General features: G+C 41.3%; 1 protein-coding gene across 1 annotated transcript; it reads right to left on the bottom strand.

Moving 5' to 3' along the window:
• Window positions 1-3700: 3700 nt before the first annotated feature.
• SLC35G1 (solute carrier family 35 member G1) lies at window positions 3701-15072 on the bottom strand. The gene is made up of 3 exons (XM_033066453.1): window positions 14824-15072; window positions 10813-10993; window positions 3701-10327 (listed from the first exon to the last, which is right to left on the bottom strand). The coding sequence occupies exons 1-3, from the start codon at window positions 15029-15031 to the stop codon at window positions 9568-9570; spliced, it is 1149 nt and encodes a 382-aa protein (XP_032922344.1). The 5' UTR covers window positions 15032-15072; the 3' UTR covers window positions 3701-9567.
• Window positions 15073-15839: the final 767 nt, after the last annotated feature.

Below are 15839 nucleotides of genomic sequence, written 5' to 3'. Positions count from 1 at the left end.
GCTTCAGTGGGACAGCTTTGCTACAGAGAACTTGCCAGTGAGAGAACAAAGATTTTTCCCCAGACTTTTCCTTTTCTCCCTCTTCCCTCTGCCTCCTAAGAGAACAGGAGATTCAAGAGTCTGTTCTGTAAAGCTGTCTCAAAATGATTTATGATAGACTTTGAAATTAAAATTTACAAGTCTTGATGATGCAAACAATATGGTTAATCTGTAAAGTTTATAGCTATGTATATGTATATGTATATATTTCACATCTTCCTTCCTTCCTTGAAAAAACAGCATCACTGTGCTGATAACTTCAGAAATTGAAATTAGCCACATTTTGTGCAAATAAAGAAGTAACAAACTGCAAAGGAAATACAGCTATGTGGTTCTGGCAGGTAAAGCAGAAAAGGGAGATAAATTGCATAGGTAAATGAGGCTTCTGGGGAAGAAAAGGTTGTCTTGCTACTGGCAGTCTTCCCATGCAAGATTTCAGATTGTAGTATTTTGTTATCACTCTCCCTTTTTAATAATGGAAAAAATGTTGTGTCATATGGCAAGAATAAAGAACATCAGCTACGTGTCTTCATATGGACTCCCTACATAAGATTACTACAAATAGCAGAACATAGGGTCTTATTCATACTCCACAAAGATGATGTTTAATGAAGAAATTCAACACATATCTTTTACAACACATGGATTGACATGAAATACTTCTGGTAAAGTGAAAAAAACCAATAGAATCAGGTGCATTTTTTAAAAGCAAACAGCTTTTTCCTTTACTTCCTGATCAAAACTCAAGAGTGACTGAACAATTTTTATAGCAATAAAAAAGAAATATTTGTTTTGTGTAATAAAGTACTAATGGGAAAACAAGAAAGTAAATATTAATATCTGATCCACAGTGCACTGCATTTTTATAAAATAAAACGGATTTGCCACGTAGCCTTTCCAAATAATAAGGTTTTTCTCTTCTCTAACATTATTCAGCTTCCCAAAAACTGTTCAGTACTTCCTATGAAGTAGAACAACACCTAACAGTGCCAGTTAACACCAGCAAAAAATACTCCAGCCAACCTTCCAATGGAAAACATGTTGACAAGTACTTTCTCTAACTCACTGTAGTACCTAACCATGTCACCTCCTCCCTTTCCAACACTTCTCTCCTTTAATTTAAGCTAGTATAACCTTTCCCAACTCTACCAGGCTTTGGGCACCTATGCTCAAAAGCTTGCACAACTTCCTTATTTAATCAGCTGCCCTGCCTGAAGAGGCTCTTCCAGCACACCTGCTCCTGTCCATAGCCCTGTGCTGTGGTGACCAGAGCAACAGTTACTGGGAAACCCTGGCATTGGAAATATTTGGCAGTAGGGCTTGGGGATGAGGTACTAGATGAAATATAAGGCCTCTCTGCATCAGCACCTGCACCAAGAACCTGCTCAAGAACTACATAGGGGTCTCACCCCAGCCCCAAAATAAAAATTAAAACTGGAACTGAAATATTTTTTAAATTTTCCAGCCAAGCAGGAGAAAAACGGAGAGCAACAAGGTCAGCTGCTCAGACAGCATATGTGCTCTGTTTCTGTGCAACATTAGAACCAGTAGCCTAAATTCATTCCACTCACCACAACTTGCCAGAAAGAATTTAACAGTAAGAATGTATTTGTTATCCCTCTCTTTTAATTTTTTTTAATAATAAGAAAGTGTAGAACATATGCTACATATCCGGACTGCATCATACCCAGTACAATCATTACTGATAACATGTCCAATCTCATTACAAGATCCCTGCCAACTCACATGTTCATATGAAGGGAGCAGACCCTCTCTTATTGCTCCCTAGAATTTCAGAGAGAGCCTTGACAAAGTCCTCCAGTACCATCTAGAATCTTTTGCTCTGCAGGGTGCAGGACACATCAGAGAAAAAAGTTTAAGAGATTATTCAAGGGTCTGCTGAGCAGTATTCTGTGTAGTCAATAAAACCGCATTTGGAATCCCAGTCAAATTTAATGTTTACACAGAGTACATCATTGTCTGGAACTTTTAATGTCTAGATCTGTGGATTTGGATTTTAAAGAGGATTTATTCTTACACCTTAAGGAATAAATTAAGAAAGACAGCCCCACCTGCCGACAGAACAGTCACAGTACAGAGGGAAAATGAATTTAGTGGCCAGAAAACAGTAGTATTCTTTCCATCTCCTTCAACAGGTCTCAAAAACACATAATTCTAGCATTGCAAGAACTCAAATCTCTTTCCCTTTGCTCAGCATGTAAACTCAGCTGACAAATGAGTTTGTTATTCTTCCTAGAATTCACTGCTCCTTAACAGGATAATGTATGAACTACATTCAGTAGTGTCAGAAAATACAGTTCCATAAAAGCTAATTGAAGAACAATCAACTGAAACCTATTTCAAGAGTTAATCTGCATATTTTATCTCATGCGCTACTTCCTGTGCTCAGGACTGTAAGGACACTTTATTGAATCAATAAAACACAGTGCTCATATGTGTTTTGCAACTTCAGTGAAGTTTGTTTTCCAATAATGGAAATGCTTTTTAATTTGAAGTCCTTTGGTCTCTTTTCCTTTTTGTTTTTTGGGGTTTTTTGGGTTGCTGTTCTTGTTTTTTGGTTTTATTGTTGTTGTTCTTGGTTTTTTTGGTTCTTTTTTTTCCCTCTCTGTGTGAATAGTGTAATTCTGTAATTTTGTTTCAAGTGTTTTACTACCTAGTAATAGCCTTTGTCTCTTATGCTATGTCACTAATAATTTCTAAATAAACATTTTAACACTATCCAAAAAGCTCTTTCCTCTTCCTTCCCTCGAAGCTTAAATTTCTATCTATTAGATCAGCTGTTCCAAAGAACACACAGAACTGCCAAGAGAAAGTGGCAAAGTTTCTTCCACAAATAATCTTCCTTTGCTTATTCCTATCACAGTTGGATCTCTTGGATGTACCTTGCTTTTCCTTTACTTTAAAGCATGTGAAACAAATAGTGACGAGTCATCCTACAATGAGTTAATTTTTGAGCATACAAAGTGAGGAGGATGCTGGATAGACAGGCCAACACTGCCAGTAATTCCCCACAATGTAACTCACAGTCCCTCATCTATTTTTCCCTAAGTTACACCCAGAAAACAGATCTGTCACCTCCTCTCAAAGCTCTCAAGTGCAAGCTTGAGAAGTCCACTTCTGTTATCTGCTAGGAACTGACACCATTGTAGGAAGCAGCGCTGCTGTAAGGATAATAAAAATCAGCTATCTTTCTGTAACACTTAGCAAATATGAATTTTAGTCCTTTTTGGTGAAAAACTAATAATTAACACACCAGATATTGGGAAGCACAAGGATGAATTAAGCGTCACCTTGTGACAAGTGGGACAAGAGATGAATTCCAATCATGATGTATAACAATAAAACACAACAAATAAATTCACAAAACAGACTGCCACTTGGACATGGGAAAATTTAACTTTACTGACCTGTCAATGCTACAGTGTTTCCAGTTAAAAAATTAATGTATGGAAGTTGATGAAGCTTCATTGTCACTATCTTGTTGCAAGGCATAAAAAGCGATGCAGCATGATAATATTAGCAGAATTTGAGGCCTATGTTCATATTTACCAGGGACTGTTTGATTAACAGTTCTTTCATTAAGTTTTATAATCAATACATTCAGTTATATTCCACTAATCAATGCAAAACCAGAGCTTAATTCTTCAGGATCATTTTATTAGCAATGAGGAATATAAATCTCTTAAGAAAATATTCTTAACATTTCAATATAAGAATTGTCTATAAAAATATACTACTACATAACAAAGCCAGTAACTTCTACAAAACATATAATTCATCATATATTTAACAATACATAGGACATAGCAAAAATTCTTTAATTAATGCTGGGGGTATTTTTACCCCCTTTTTGTCAAACAATAATTCACATAACATAGGAAATTACTCATTCTGATATACAGAAGTTATCACCATAGAACTCTATGTGTGTTCCCCCCTGAAGTCACCTGCATCTGCAGGAACTTAAAGCACAACTTTTCTTTGGATGGACTGGCAGTAACGACCCCAAAACCATTCTGCTGGTAGCTGCAATGTCCTGCTGAATTCAGTGTTGGCATCTGTTGGCAGCACTGCCAACACTGACTCCATGCAGGGACAGAGACAATGTTTTTATTACCCTTGTGGGGCTGATGCCACAGATGAGCCTGCCATGGTAAACAGACTCTTCCTGGGTAACTACTGCTAGTTACAAGGAAATAACTTTGAAAGAGGCTGTCTCCCTAGAAATAAACCTTCCAACAGACAGCTCTCAAACAAAAGCTCAAAGAAGAGAAAATACCATGGGAGTAGTTGTTTATTTTAAATTATGATCAAGGGAAGTACGATCCATTTTGCCATTACTAATTACAGGAAGAACCATCTTGGACTACTTTTTGGACTTGGGAATCTGTTTTCAGAATAAAAATTACACATTTAATTAGTAGTATCACCAATGTTGTTATGTTGAGGTTACTTTATGCCTGGTGTTAGACAAACACTGGAAATCCATTTTAATTATATAGACCACCCTTGCCTACACAATGAGTTTGTCAAATTCTTGGTGCAGACATTTAAAAGCCCTTATTTAAAGGGCTTTTAGAGCATCCTTTAAACAACCAACTTAATCTGAAAGAAATTGTCTGCTGCACAGCGACAGTACAAAGCCAGCAGCTTTCTACAGAAGAGTTGGGTAGATAAGGCTTTAAGGCTACAAAGTCTCACTGAAGACCACCAGCAATCAGTGTCTTGCATAGCAAAGAACATATGAACCAAGCTTATGATGCATCAGTAACAACTACATCTTTTTATCCCTATGTTTCTGTGCAAAGTAACCAGTAATTAATTATTACTCTTTCTATTCAGAATCCACTGAACATTGAATGAATACGTTGGAATTCAAGAGAAACTTAACATCATAACAAAGCAATTACAATGCAACAATATTCCATCATATTACATAGGAAAGAGTTTCTTTTAGAATAATATATTTATCCAACTTTAAAGTAAAGATCACAACAGGACACTACAGACAATGAACATCAATATATTTCTGACTCAAAGCTCAGAAAAATAAGTTTTGACCCTGAGAAACTTGCTGTATTAAAAAGCTAAAAAAGATCAGAATCTAAAAGAATCAAGGCTCAGCCAGTTTCATTTCAGATTCTCAAACTGTTAAGCTTTGAAGAAAAGTTTTACCCTCCTAACAGAAATGTTAAGAAATATTTTCAATTTAAAAACCCTAGAATTTCATGCTGTCCACACTTCTGTAGTGTCATTATCCTTAAGGCTTGCAACTAATATTTAGGTTTTCAGCCTGTATCTGACAGGAAGAAAAATTTTAAAATTGAGGTGGTTCAAGAACTTAAAGCTTAAATGTGTTTCATTCCCAGCATCATCTAGAAAAACCAATTACAGAAACTAGCTTGTCATACTTTATGGATAGAGAAGCCCTAGTCAAGTCCTTCATTCTCATTCCAGTTATTCCAGTTAAATAGTTCCCTAAAAGATCGATAAAAATCAAAATAGTGTTCCAAAACATACATCCTCCAACATAGGATCTGGTTTAGATTATTATTTTAACAACTTAAATATTTAGCAAGGTTTAAGAACAGCAAGAGGAAATAAGCAGATGAAGCCATAAGGAAACCCTGTATGTTTGAACAAAGAAAAAAACCAATCATCTGGGAGTTTTGGCACAAGCAATATTTTGAAAGAGTTTCTGCTAGAACTTGAGACAAATTACAAACCACTATAACTAGATGTTGATTTCTGGTCATGTAGCATGTTTTCTTTTTACATTGACTTGTGTGTTAAGGGCGAGGAAACAATCCTTTCTTCAGTAACCTGTTCTTCTCTACCAAGTGTAAACAAGATTCATTGAAATTATACAAACTAAAGATGTTTTTTTAATGTAAGCTTCCACATAATTTTTACTCTTTTTTGTTCTGACAAAGCAGCATTCATATGCTGTAATTTAAACTATTACCTAATTCAACTTCCTAATGTTTTTATACTGTCATCAAGTTTAGACTACACTAGTTTCGCCCTTTCCAACAACCTTACTAAAAAGATATGTACTGGATCAGCTCCCAGGGGTAGCTCATCATCACATAACCACATAAGCATTGAGCCAAGAGGAGACAGCAGGGCTAGCTGACAATCCAAGTTTGCATCAATCTGAACTGCTTTGGAACCACACCTCTGTAAGTGGTAATTCAAACACATGCATATTACACATGAACTGAAGCAGTAAAAAATGCAGTAAAAAATGAAGCAGTCTGTTTTCCTTCCTTCTCCTGAAAGCTGCTCTCAGTGGCAGTGATGGTTCAGGAGCAGGAAAACAATCCCAGTTCACAGTTTCAAGTATTAAGCAAAAAAGGTGCCAAACTGGAATTTTATTATGTGAGGCATTTAAGAGATAGTAAAGCAGTTTCCTGACCTTGTCAGCAGTAGCTGAGCTTCAGCATTCAGGAAAAGCAGAGAACAGACAGCTGTAAGCAGGAACCGATTCTAACACTCAAGTGGAATCTTCTCATATCCATAAACATATTCAGATTCAGGGTGCAGGTTTTACCCACAGAAACTTGGACAAAGACAGCTCCTCATATCCAGATATATAGAAAAGGTTTTTCTGTGAGGTAATGAAAAACACCTGGAGGACAATTCGGTCATTGGTCCCAGCCACCATGGCTTCATGAATGGCAAGTCTCCATTGTCAAACCCGATTTCCTTCCATTACAGGGTAGCCCACTTAGTCAATCTAGGAAAGCCAATACACAAAATCTTTTTGGACTTCAGCAGAGTTTTTGTCAGAGCATCCTTCTGGACAAAATGGCCAGCACATAGCTGGATAACTGTATTACACAATGGGTGAGCAACTGGCTCACGGGTCAGGCACAAAGAGTTACAGAGAGTGGGGTGCCATCAGGCTGGCACCCAGCCTCTAATGTGCTCTAGCCTCAGCCCAGTTCTCTTCAACATCTTCATTAATGACATGGATGCAGGACTCCAAGGAATACCAATAATGACACTAAATTGGGAGGAGCTGTTGACTCCCTCAAATGTAGGGAGGCCCTGGAGATACCTTGGTAAATTAGAGGGCTGGGCAATCACCAAACATACGAAGTTTAACAAAGTCAAGTGACAGATTCTGCAGCTGGGGTGGGGCAACAGACAGGCTGGGGAATGAGAGGCTGGAGAGAAGCACCACAGAAAGGGATCTGAGGCTCCTGGTGGATGGCAAGGTGAATACGAGTCAGCAGTGCCCTGGCAGCCTGGAGGGCCAATGGTGCCCTGGGGAGCACTGGGCACAGAATTGCCAGCTGGGCAAGGGAGGGGATTGTCCCACAACTGGGTGCTGCAGTGACTGCTGGGGGCAGTTTTGGGTGCTATAATGTAAGAAAAAGACATTAAGCTGTTAGAGAGCTTAATAGAGGGCCAGGAAGATGGTGAAGGGTCTGCAGGGGAAGACTTAGGAGGAGTTGCTAAGGTCACTTGGCCTGTTCACCCTGGAGAAGAAGAAATTGAGGGGAGATCTCACTGAGGTATTCAACATCCTCCTAAGAGGAAGTGGAGGGGCAGGTGCTGATCTCTTCTCCCTGCACTCAGTGACAGAACTCAAGTCAATGGCCTGAAGCTGAGTAAGGGGAGGTTTAGGCTGGATATCAGAAAAGGTTCACCAAGAGGATATTTGGGGACTGGAACAAGGTCCCCAGGGAAGTAGTCAGAGCACCAAGCCTGTCTGATTCAAGGAACACTTGGACAATGTTCTCAGGCACATGGTGTGACTCTTGTGGTGTCCTGGAGGGCCAGAAGTTGGACTTAATGATCCTGACAGGCCCTTTCTGATTTAATGTATCATATGATACTCTGACCCTGAAGTACTATTTGCATTCGTGCCTTTGGGATTGAAGTCCCAAGATCTGCCCTGACAGGATGTAATGCTTATTGGCAAAAGAAACCAGACATCAGATGACCAAAAGACCAGACATATATAAATCAAAATAAGAAAACATCCACCACCTTTAGTGATTTAGAAAAAAAAATCTATCAAGTGTACAGAACACATCATTCTCTTCTAGAAAAAGACTAGAGTGAGTAAGTAACTGAAAACCTCCTCAAGATACAAAGGACCAAATAAAGTTTCAAGTTAAAGTTTTCTTTAAACTTCACTGAAACAAGACCCAGAGTATGTACTGTTCAACTTGGGAAAATCCCACTTCCTGATACTAAACATTCAGTCCTGAAATGTGAAGGACACCAAGGTCAGTAATAAAAGTATTTGTTGCATTCAAGATAAAGCCTACAAAAGTGAGATGTGCAAGAGAAGTGATACAGACTTAAGAGGGCCAGTGTGAGCAGTGGGACTGAAGCTGCCCACTAGCACTGTGTGATGCTGTGTGGATGCCTGAATGTGATGTGTATGCATAGTATCACCCTTCCACCAAGCTTTCCTCAAACCTCTTCTGCAGAACCCCTGTATGACCTTGGCCAACCTGCATCTTCTGTGAAACTGCAATTACATTGCACTCTTGTACATTCTTATAAAATAAGCAAAAGTTTTAATGTAAATCCTCCTAAGTTTATGAAGGCAAAGGAGACTCAAACTTGGTCTCATAAAGAACTTTAGTATAGAAGAATCTAAAAAGGGTCATAAGCAGCATTAAATAACCTATATTAAATACCTAAAAAATATGATCTTTTGCATAGAATAAAGAAAAGTGCAGCTACAGCGCAGCATTCCATACCAGAAGGAAGGGCTAATTTATGGGTGGTATAGAATTAACTGTTGTCTCTCATCACTGAGACTGCAGCAACTAAAGACATGTTTACAGGGAAAATCACTTTTGAAAAAAAACGTGATTAGATTGTTTCACTATGTTTGTGAAGTAAGTGCAAACACTTAAAATTCTTTTTTTAAAAAAGCAAAGCTTATAGGTAACTTCACAAGTTAGTTTTCTCTTGATATTACTTGAAATAATGAAATCGCTTTTGTTCTTTTAGAATTCAAATTAAAATTAAATCCACATTTGGCATCTGTTTTGTGCAAAATAATAATTAGAAAGCTTATAGAAGTAAAAGCTTTATCTGTTCTACAAAAGCTGGTTGTTTAAGGATTATCAACTCTTCATGCCCTTCTAACTTTTGTACTGCAATCCCTGTGGTAATCAAGCATGGAATAGTATTAAGCCTGGGAGACTTATTTCCACTGCTTTGAAAAATAAAGAAAGAGTCTAAGTGGAGAGTCGAACCCTAAGAAAATAAATATTGTCCACTTTTGAAATGAAGCAACAACTTTTAGGTATCTTTCTACTGCCCATATTAGCATGCCTAAGTATAAGAATGGAAAGTATATACCTAATCAGTTGCTAAAGCATCTTCAATTTTGGTAAAAAGTCAACTTATTTTACCGGATATAATTTGGTGCTACAATTTGGTAAAGGGGACACTTAAAATAAATAAAAATAAATATTGTATTATACATCTTTCAAGATTGCTTGTTTCTGTAATGAATTAGTGTCTATATTGTTATATTTCCCTCTGTTTAGCTTTTTTCACACTATGTCTCCACTTACGAATGGCAGTTCCAGAACTACTGGCTACTACACAGAGGGCACCACCCACAGTCCACCAAGTTGGTAGGTGATTGAGAAAAAGGACTTGTAAAATAAAAGCAAACACCACATCCATTGTCCTCATTATCGATACAGGTCCAGCTTTCTCTATCTGCAATGCTTTTGTGAGAAATATCTGACCCCCCAACCCCAACAAGCCTATTAATATTAGAAAAACCCTATCTCTACCACAGTGCGGCAAACGCCATTCATTCAAAACAAACAAGGCTATAAGACATCCAACTAATCCAATGACGGCGTAATACCAAATTGACAAGAAGTAGTGCACGGATTTTCCCACCTTCCTCAGTATAACAATAGTCGAAGCTGCGGATAACGTGCTTGCAATCGCTGCTATAGTTCCCTTAAGGTGATTTGAGTAACTTCCTTCAATGCCCGAGGCATGGGAGCCAAACAGAAATGGTGGTCTGGCAATAAGAATCACTCCAGTGACTGCAAAGAGAGTAAACAGGAGATCCCAAGGGCTGTATTTCTCTTTGAGAAAGATGCACGCCAGCAACGATGTAAAAACAGGACTGGTAAAAGTTATAACAGTGGCATCAGCTAATGGCATGACTTGGTAAGCGTAGTAGAGAAGAACCATTGCAGTAGAGCCAAGGAATCCTCGGAAGAAAAGAAAAATTCTTTTACCTTTTGGTCCCAAAAATCCTGTTCTGAAAAACAGAAATGTCACATTAATGTCTTGCTTATGTCACAACTAACATCCACACACATTTAAGTATGGTACACACCTTTCTAGACAAGAGAGTTTAATATCCAAATATTAACTGTCTGATCACAGATCAATTTATTTCCATTATGACCCTCAATCACGTTCAGAGTCAGAACCTGCTCTTTTCAGTGATTAATTTTTTGCTTGCAAAATAACCCAAGAGCATTTACAAATTGCCTTCAGTATTTTTAAGATCACCCCTTCTTGGAAATCAAAGTATTTGATACAATAATCCTAGTAGAAGCCTCTACCATTCAGGGAGTAAAAGATTCTCCGTTTTTTGAATCATATTAAGAAACTATCAACTTCTCTAAAATAATACAACTGAAGTCCAAACTAAAATAACACTGGAACCATATTTAAGGAGTTAAATTCTAGATCTAGTTTTACAAAATAACTTTACATTTAAACTTTTTATACACTTACTTGTAGTATATTAAACCAGGAAGAACAAATGCCATTTGGAAAATACATCGAATTGCACTCACTTCCACTGAATGTACATCCTCTATTTTTTTAAGAAGTACAGAGGCCAGTGAGAAAAGGAAGGCAGACAGTATGGTATAAAACAGACCAAGTCCTGGACACCCAGCCTTCTTCTTTCTCCCTGCAACAGATAAACTACAGTTAATAAGGATCTATTAGAAGACTTCTCTGATCAGGCAGCTCCGCACACTGCAGTGCTCCACGTATCTGTAGTGATTTTTGTAATGGAGAACAGGGGAACCAAAGAAACAAATGCAAATATTACATGTATTTACCAGACCTACCTTGAAAATACTTTTCACTGACCATCATGGATCAATCCTCTTTTTTTCTTAAAACAGGGTGTAAGAAATAAACTCTAACACCAGGGATACAAAACATCGCAGTTCTTGTATGTATCAGACTAGTATGGGTGATTTACTATAGGGACTAGTCACATTCCGCCCAAGAGCCAATAAATATAACAGACTACAATACAGTCCATAGTCAGATTCTGAAACTATTATCTTAGGAATCAGCTGCTTAGTTAACTAAGGCACCTAAGCAAAAATTTCATTTCCTTTCTCACAAATACACAATGTAAAATCTGCGTACAGAACATAATTTTTGTTACACTTCTTGTTTATTTTGCAGCTAAATCACCCTAAATTTGACCTAGACTGATAACATTTTTATCTTGCTGTAAGAATCCAAATATTTTCTTCAAATAAGCATGAAATACAAATTTTTAAGCAGAATAAATTTAAGTAACTAGTATTAAAACATCAAAGGTCTGAAATCTATCAGAACTCCACGAAGACCTTTGTTTATACTTATTTATCAGACTTCCCCTTCCTGAAAGTTTCCCCAAGTCTAATGTTTCTATTCAAGTTTTCTCATTGCCTCAGGCTCTCTTCAACAACACACTCTTCCTCGTTCCACTCATTTTCTCCACTCTGAACTATTGAAAAAAAAAACAAAAGAAAAAAAAAGCAAGGAGAGGGAGAACTGTGAGACAGAGAACTCCAAGAAAATCAGCCTTTTTTGTTATTGCTTTATTGCATTAAAGGAACAGTATTTCCACTGAACCTAGAGGTGAACACCACGGAAAACAGAGCCCATCTAAAAATACGAGTGGGACATCACCTCACTATCTCTTTCTCTTTCTCTACCTGTATAAAACACTGGGAGTTACCTTTTCTTCTGTGACTCCCTCTAAAGATAGGAGCAAGAACTCCACGTCCCAGAGGCAGTGTTTTGATAAAAGGGTGCCTCATCTCACATTAGTGTGGCAGCCTGTGAGCCTTATGGATCCTCTAAAACATAATCAGCCGGGTACTGCTAGGAGTTGCTTAGCAACTAAGTGTGGTTTTGAGAGTTGTTTTTTTTTTTTAACAAAACTTGTCACAAACCATTTTGATCCTCCTTGAGATCAGCATTCAAGGCTGAGAAATTGCATCTTATTGCTTAGGAGGAGAGACTGCAGGCTGACAGTCCTAGGGAACCAGGCTTTACAACAGCAACCACAGCCTGAAGTAGGCAAAAGGTTTGCTTTTCAAGGAATCCTGCCACATTGCAGCTGAAAGTGAGTTACAGCTTCAACTTGAAATACTTCTGTTTAGCAACAGCCTCTTACATAAAACTGACTATAAAAACTACCACCACCCAACACTGGACCAGGACATCTACCAACTACGAAACAAAGTGGATTTAAAAAAAAGATCATGAACTATGTAATGCCTTAATCCACACAGTCACATAACAGAACTACAAAATCAACAGTCTCTAATATTGAAACAAGAGGAATCAGACTGGCCTATAACTGAAATGGGCAATCCAAACCGAGGCTGGCTTATGGATGAACAGGGCACAAACAGAACTATTAACTTTTATTTCAGGCATGATAGCTTCTCTGATTTACAGAATGAAGCCAACCTAAATAAAGGAAGTGTTGAAATGGAAAACCAATCAAATTAAAGCAAAATACACTGAAAGGCTCTTACACCCAGAACTAAGCTTTGGATTATAAGGAACAAACAAAAATCAGAAGGAACTAATTTCTGTAAGCTACCCAATATACCAAGCCTATCAGAAACAGAACCTTCAGTATCTTGTAATACTAGAATTTAAACCGTCAACATCTTGAATTGCCAAAGCATGTACTCAGTGCAACAAGAAAGTGTTTTATTTCCTTTTTAAAATAAGATGGTCCAAGTTCTTCTACCAAAAACAAGAACTGCAGTTCTGAAGAGTACTTATTTCAAAGTAAGTTTTAGGGAGAAGTTAGGTTAAGATAACATTCCCACCCCATGAAATATTAAGCCTCGAAATACTAGCCTAACACCATCAAAACAGTCAAGCACTCATCTTTTTTCAAAGAATGCAGCAGCCTGAAAATCAAAAAGTTTCAAGCAGTATCCAAATCCTCTTTTGAGTGGTTACAGATTAGGTTTTCCAATTTTATTCCCTGGCCATCTCCACATGTAATGCTTTCAAACAATTTTCCACTCCTGTTTTAAGTCACAGGTAAGTGCCTCCTAGTGTGCCCTGTTTTAGGTGTGAATTTTAATTGTGTTTTTAATGTTTTGTACTTTGTTTCAAACAGTAGTTATACTTGCAAAATGCACGCAATGAAGAAAACAACACTTCTCACATAGAAGCCTCCCAAGGATAGTAGCAGAGGGAAAAGAGTACTGGCTATGGGAAAGATGGTCAGTGAGAAGATATTCTCCCAGACGTTCAGGAAAGGCAGAAGAGTCACCACATTACAAAAAGCAGAAGAGCTCTCTTTGACGTCTGTAAAGTGCCAGGAGCAGAACAGCCTGCATTGGAACTAATCATGGTCATGCAGACAAGATCTAGGCGTGATTCACAGTCAGTCATAGACTCAGTCAAGAATTTTGTGAGACAGACAACACAAAACCAAGATACTCTTTTTGGTTAATTAATGAAAGTTTTTCAGGATTTCAAACATTGCTTTTTTTCCCTCCCAAGCTTTGCTTTAGAAGTCCCACTAACGTGAATTTCACTGGTGAAGGACTCTGACCTCTCCACAGCTCACCAACTAATCTATTAGCTGCTAGAAGGCCAATTTCAGTCAATTTTATGACAAATACGTTTTCAGTGAAGTCGTTTTAAAGACGAGTACTCTAGATAACTTCAGAAATTATTTTAAGATGGCAGTTATGTTTTAAGAAAACTCCACTTTAACCCCATATTTCACAATACGTTTGTGGCTTTATCAATTGAAAATTATCAAGAAGTGAAGCATGGACTCGAGTTAGGACAAAATTATTACACTCACACTAAAGCAATGTAAGAATTGCCCAAGAAGTCACAGTTCCAAGTACGTGGACTAACTGAAGTGCACTCTCAAATACATTTATAGTGCCACAAGTTCACACAGGCAGAAGGCACCTCTATTTACCACAACCTGTCAAGTCTTGCTTTAAACTTTAAAAACAGGAAGTCCTGTTTTCCCGAGGAATACTCGCTCCCGAGGCTCTCTCCAAGGCCTGGGATGAGCGGTGCCGGCGCTCTGCCCGCCGCGGGGCGTGCGGGCACCGGGCCGAGCCCGAGCCGCGCCCGGCACACCCGCACAGGGTACAAGGGCGCGCAGCACGCCGTGCCTGCGTGCCCGCTGACTCCTCCACCGGGCCCGGCTTGGCAGGTCAAGAGAAAGGGGAAGAAGAGGGGGAGGCCGAACGCGCTCGCAGGTGACCCGCGGGCACCAGGTGCGAGCCGCTGGGGACGGCTCGGAAGCGGCTCCTGCCGGCGGCGGGGCGGGCACCGATGCCGGGCGCCCTCTGCAGCCGCCCGAGCCGCTCCCGCCCCGCCGCCACGTGCGGACGGCCCGGTGCCCTCGGGCGGCTTCTCGTGCCCCCGCAGCCCGGCAATGTCACCCCGAGAGCGGGCAGCCCAGCCGGGACGGCGCTGCCCCGCTGCCCCGCCTGCCGGACTCCCCCTCCTCACCAGGTGCCTCGCAGCAGAACGGCCAGGACATGCCCGAGCAGCAGCCACAAGCGCGGCGCTCCTCGGCGCCCGCCGCCTCGACGCCGGGCGCCGGGCACACGGACGGCTGCACCGCGCCCGGCCCGTCCTCGCAGCCAGGCGGCAGCTCCGGATCCTGCCCGCTCGCTGCCGGAGCGGCGTCGCCCTCTCCACCCTGACCCAGCACCATGGGGACGCGGGGCTGCCACGATGCTGCCGGCGGCTCCTCGGCTGCCGGCGACACCTGCCCTCCTGCGCATGCGGTGCGGCCGCCCGGCGCCGCCCGCCGCCTTCCCTCGGCCCGCCCGCAGCGCCGAGCACCCGCGGGGGAGGCTGCCCCGGGTCCCGGCTCCGCCGCCCCCCGCCAGGCCCCGCCTGGAGCCGGCCGGGGGCCCGTCCTCCCGCGGCGCTACCTGCCTGCGAGCCCGGCCCAGCGCCCCTGGGGGGACGGGAGGCAGCGCCCCGCCGCTTCCTTCCTGCCGTCCCCCGGAGAGGGACCCGGCCCGGGCAGCGGCAGCGGCACCGGGGAGCAGCGAGGCCCTGGCGCCTCGGGAGGGGGAGCTCTGAGCCCGCCGGAGAGCGGAGGGGGCTGCGCAGGCCGCGGCTGCCTGCAGCAGAGGAGATTACACGCTGGGAAAAGGTGGCTCGAAGTTATTTTAGGGGCGTTGTTGCGTCATCTGCGCGCCCGAAATGAAAGCAATGAAAGCAGCGCTGTGTGTGTCCGTGTGTCCTCGGCACTGACCCCGCTCGGCTCAGCCCGGGTCGGGCACTGCCCGGGATAACGGAGCCCGGCTGTCACCGGGGAATTCCCGCTGGAGCGGGCTCCGCGCCCCTTGGGGAGCCGGGGTGGCCCCGCTGGACCCGTCGGTGCTGCCGTGACAGTGAGCAGGGACAGAGCATCGCTCCCTGCGAGAGCTGCTGCCTGCTCCGGCTGCACTCAGGGGTCAAAATGGGGATGGGAACCTGGCGGGAATTCAGTCAGCATTGTTAGTAGGGTT

This window comes from Catharus ustulatus, chromosome 8, assembly GCF_009819885.2.
Source record: "Catharus ustulatus isolate bCatUst1 chromosome 8, bCatUst1.pri.v2, whole genome shotgun sequence".
Classification (NCBI taxonomy): Eukaryota; Metazoa; Chordata; class Aves; order Passeriformes; family Turdidae; genus Catharus; species Catharus ustulatus.
The sequence above is the reverse complement of the archived record's forward strand: the minus strand, read 5'-3'. Positions and strand labels throughout refer to the sequence as shown.

Bases quoted from the DNA above. Each gene is read 5' to 3' on its own strand.
- SLC35G1 (XM_033066453.1), bottom strand. From the start codon at position 15,031: ATGGTGCTGGGTCAGGGTGGAGAGGGCGACGCCGCTCCGGCAGCGAGC. The intron at 10,994-14,823 runs GTGAGGAGGGGG...TATCTGTTGCAG, and splicing joins GTTCTGCTGCGAGGCACCTG to GGAGAAAGAAGAAGGCTGGG. The intron at 10,328-10,812 runs GTAAGTGTATAA...TCTGTTTTTCAG, and splicing joins CCTGGTTTAATATACTACAA to AACAGGATTTTTGGGACCAA.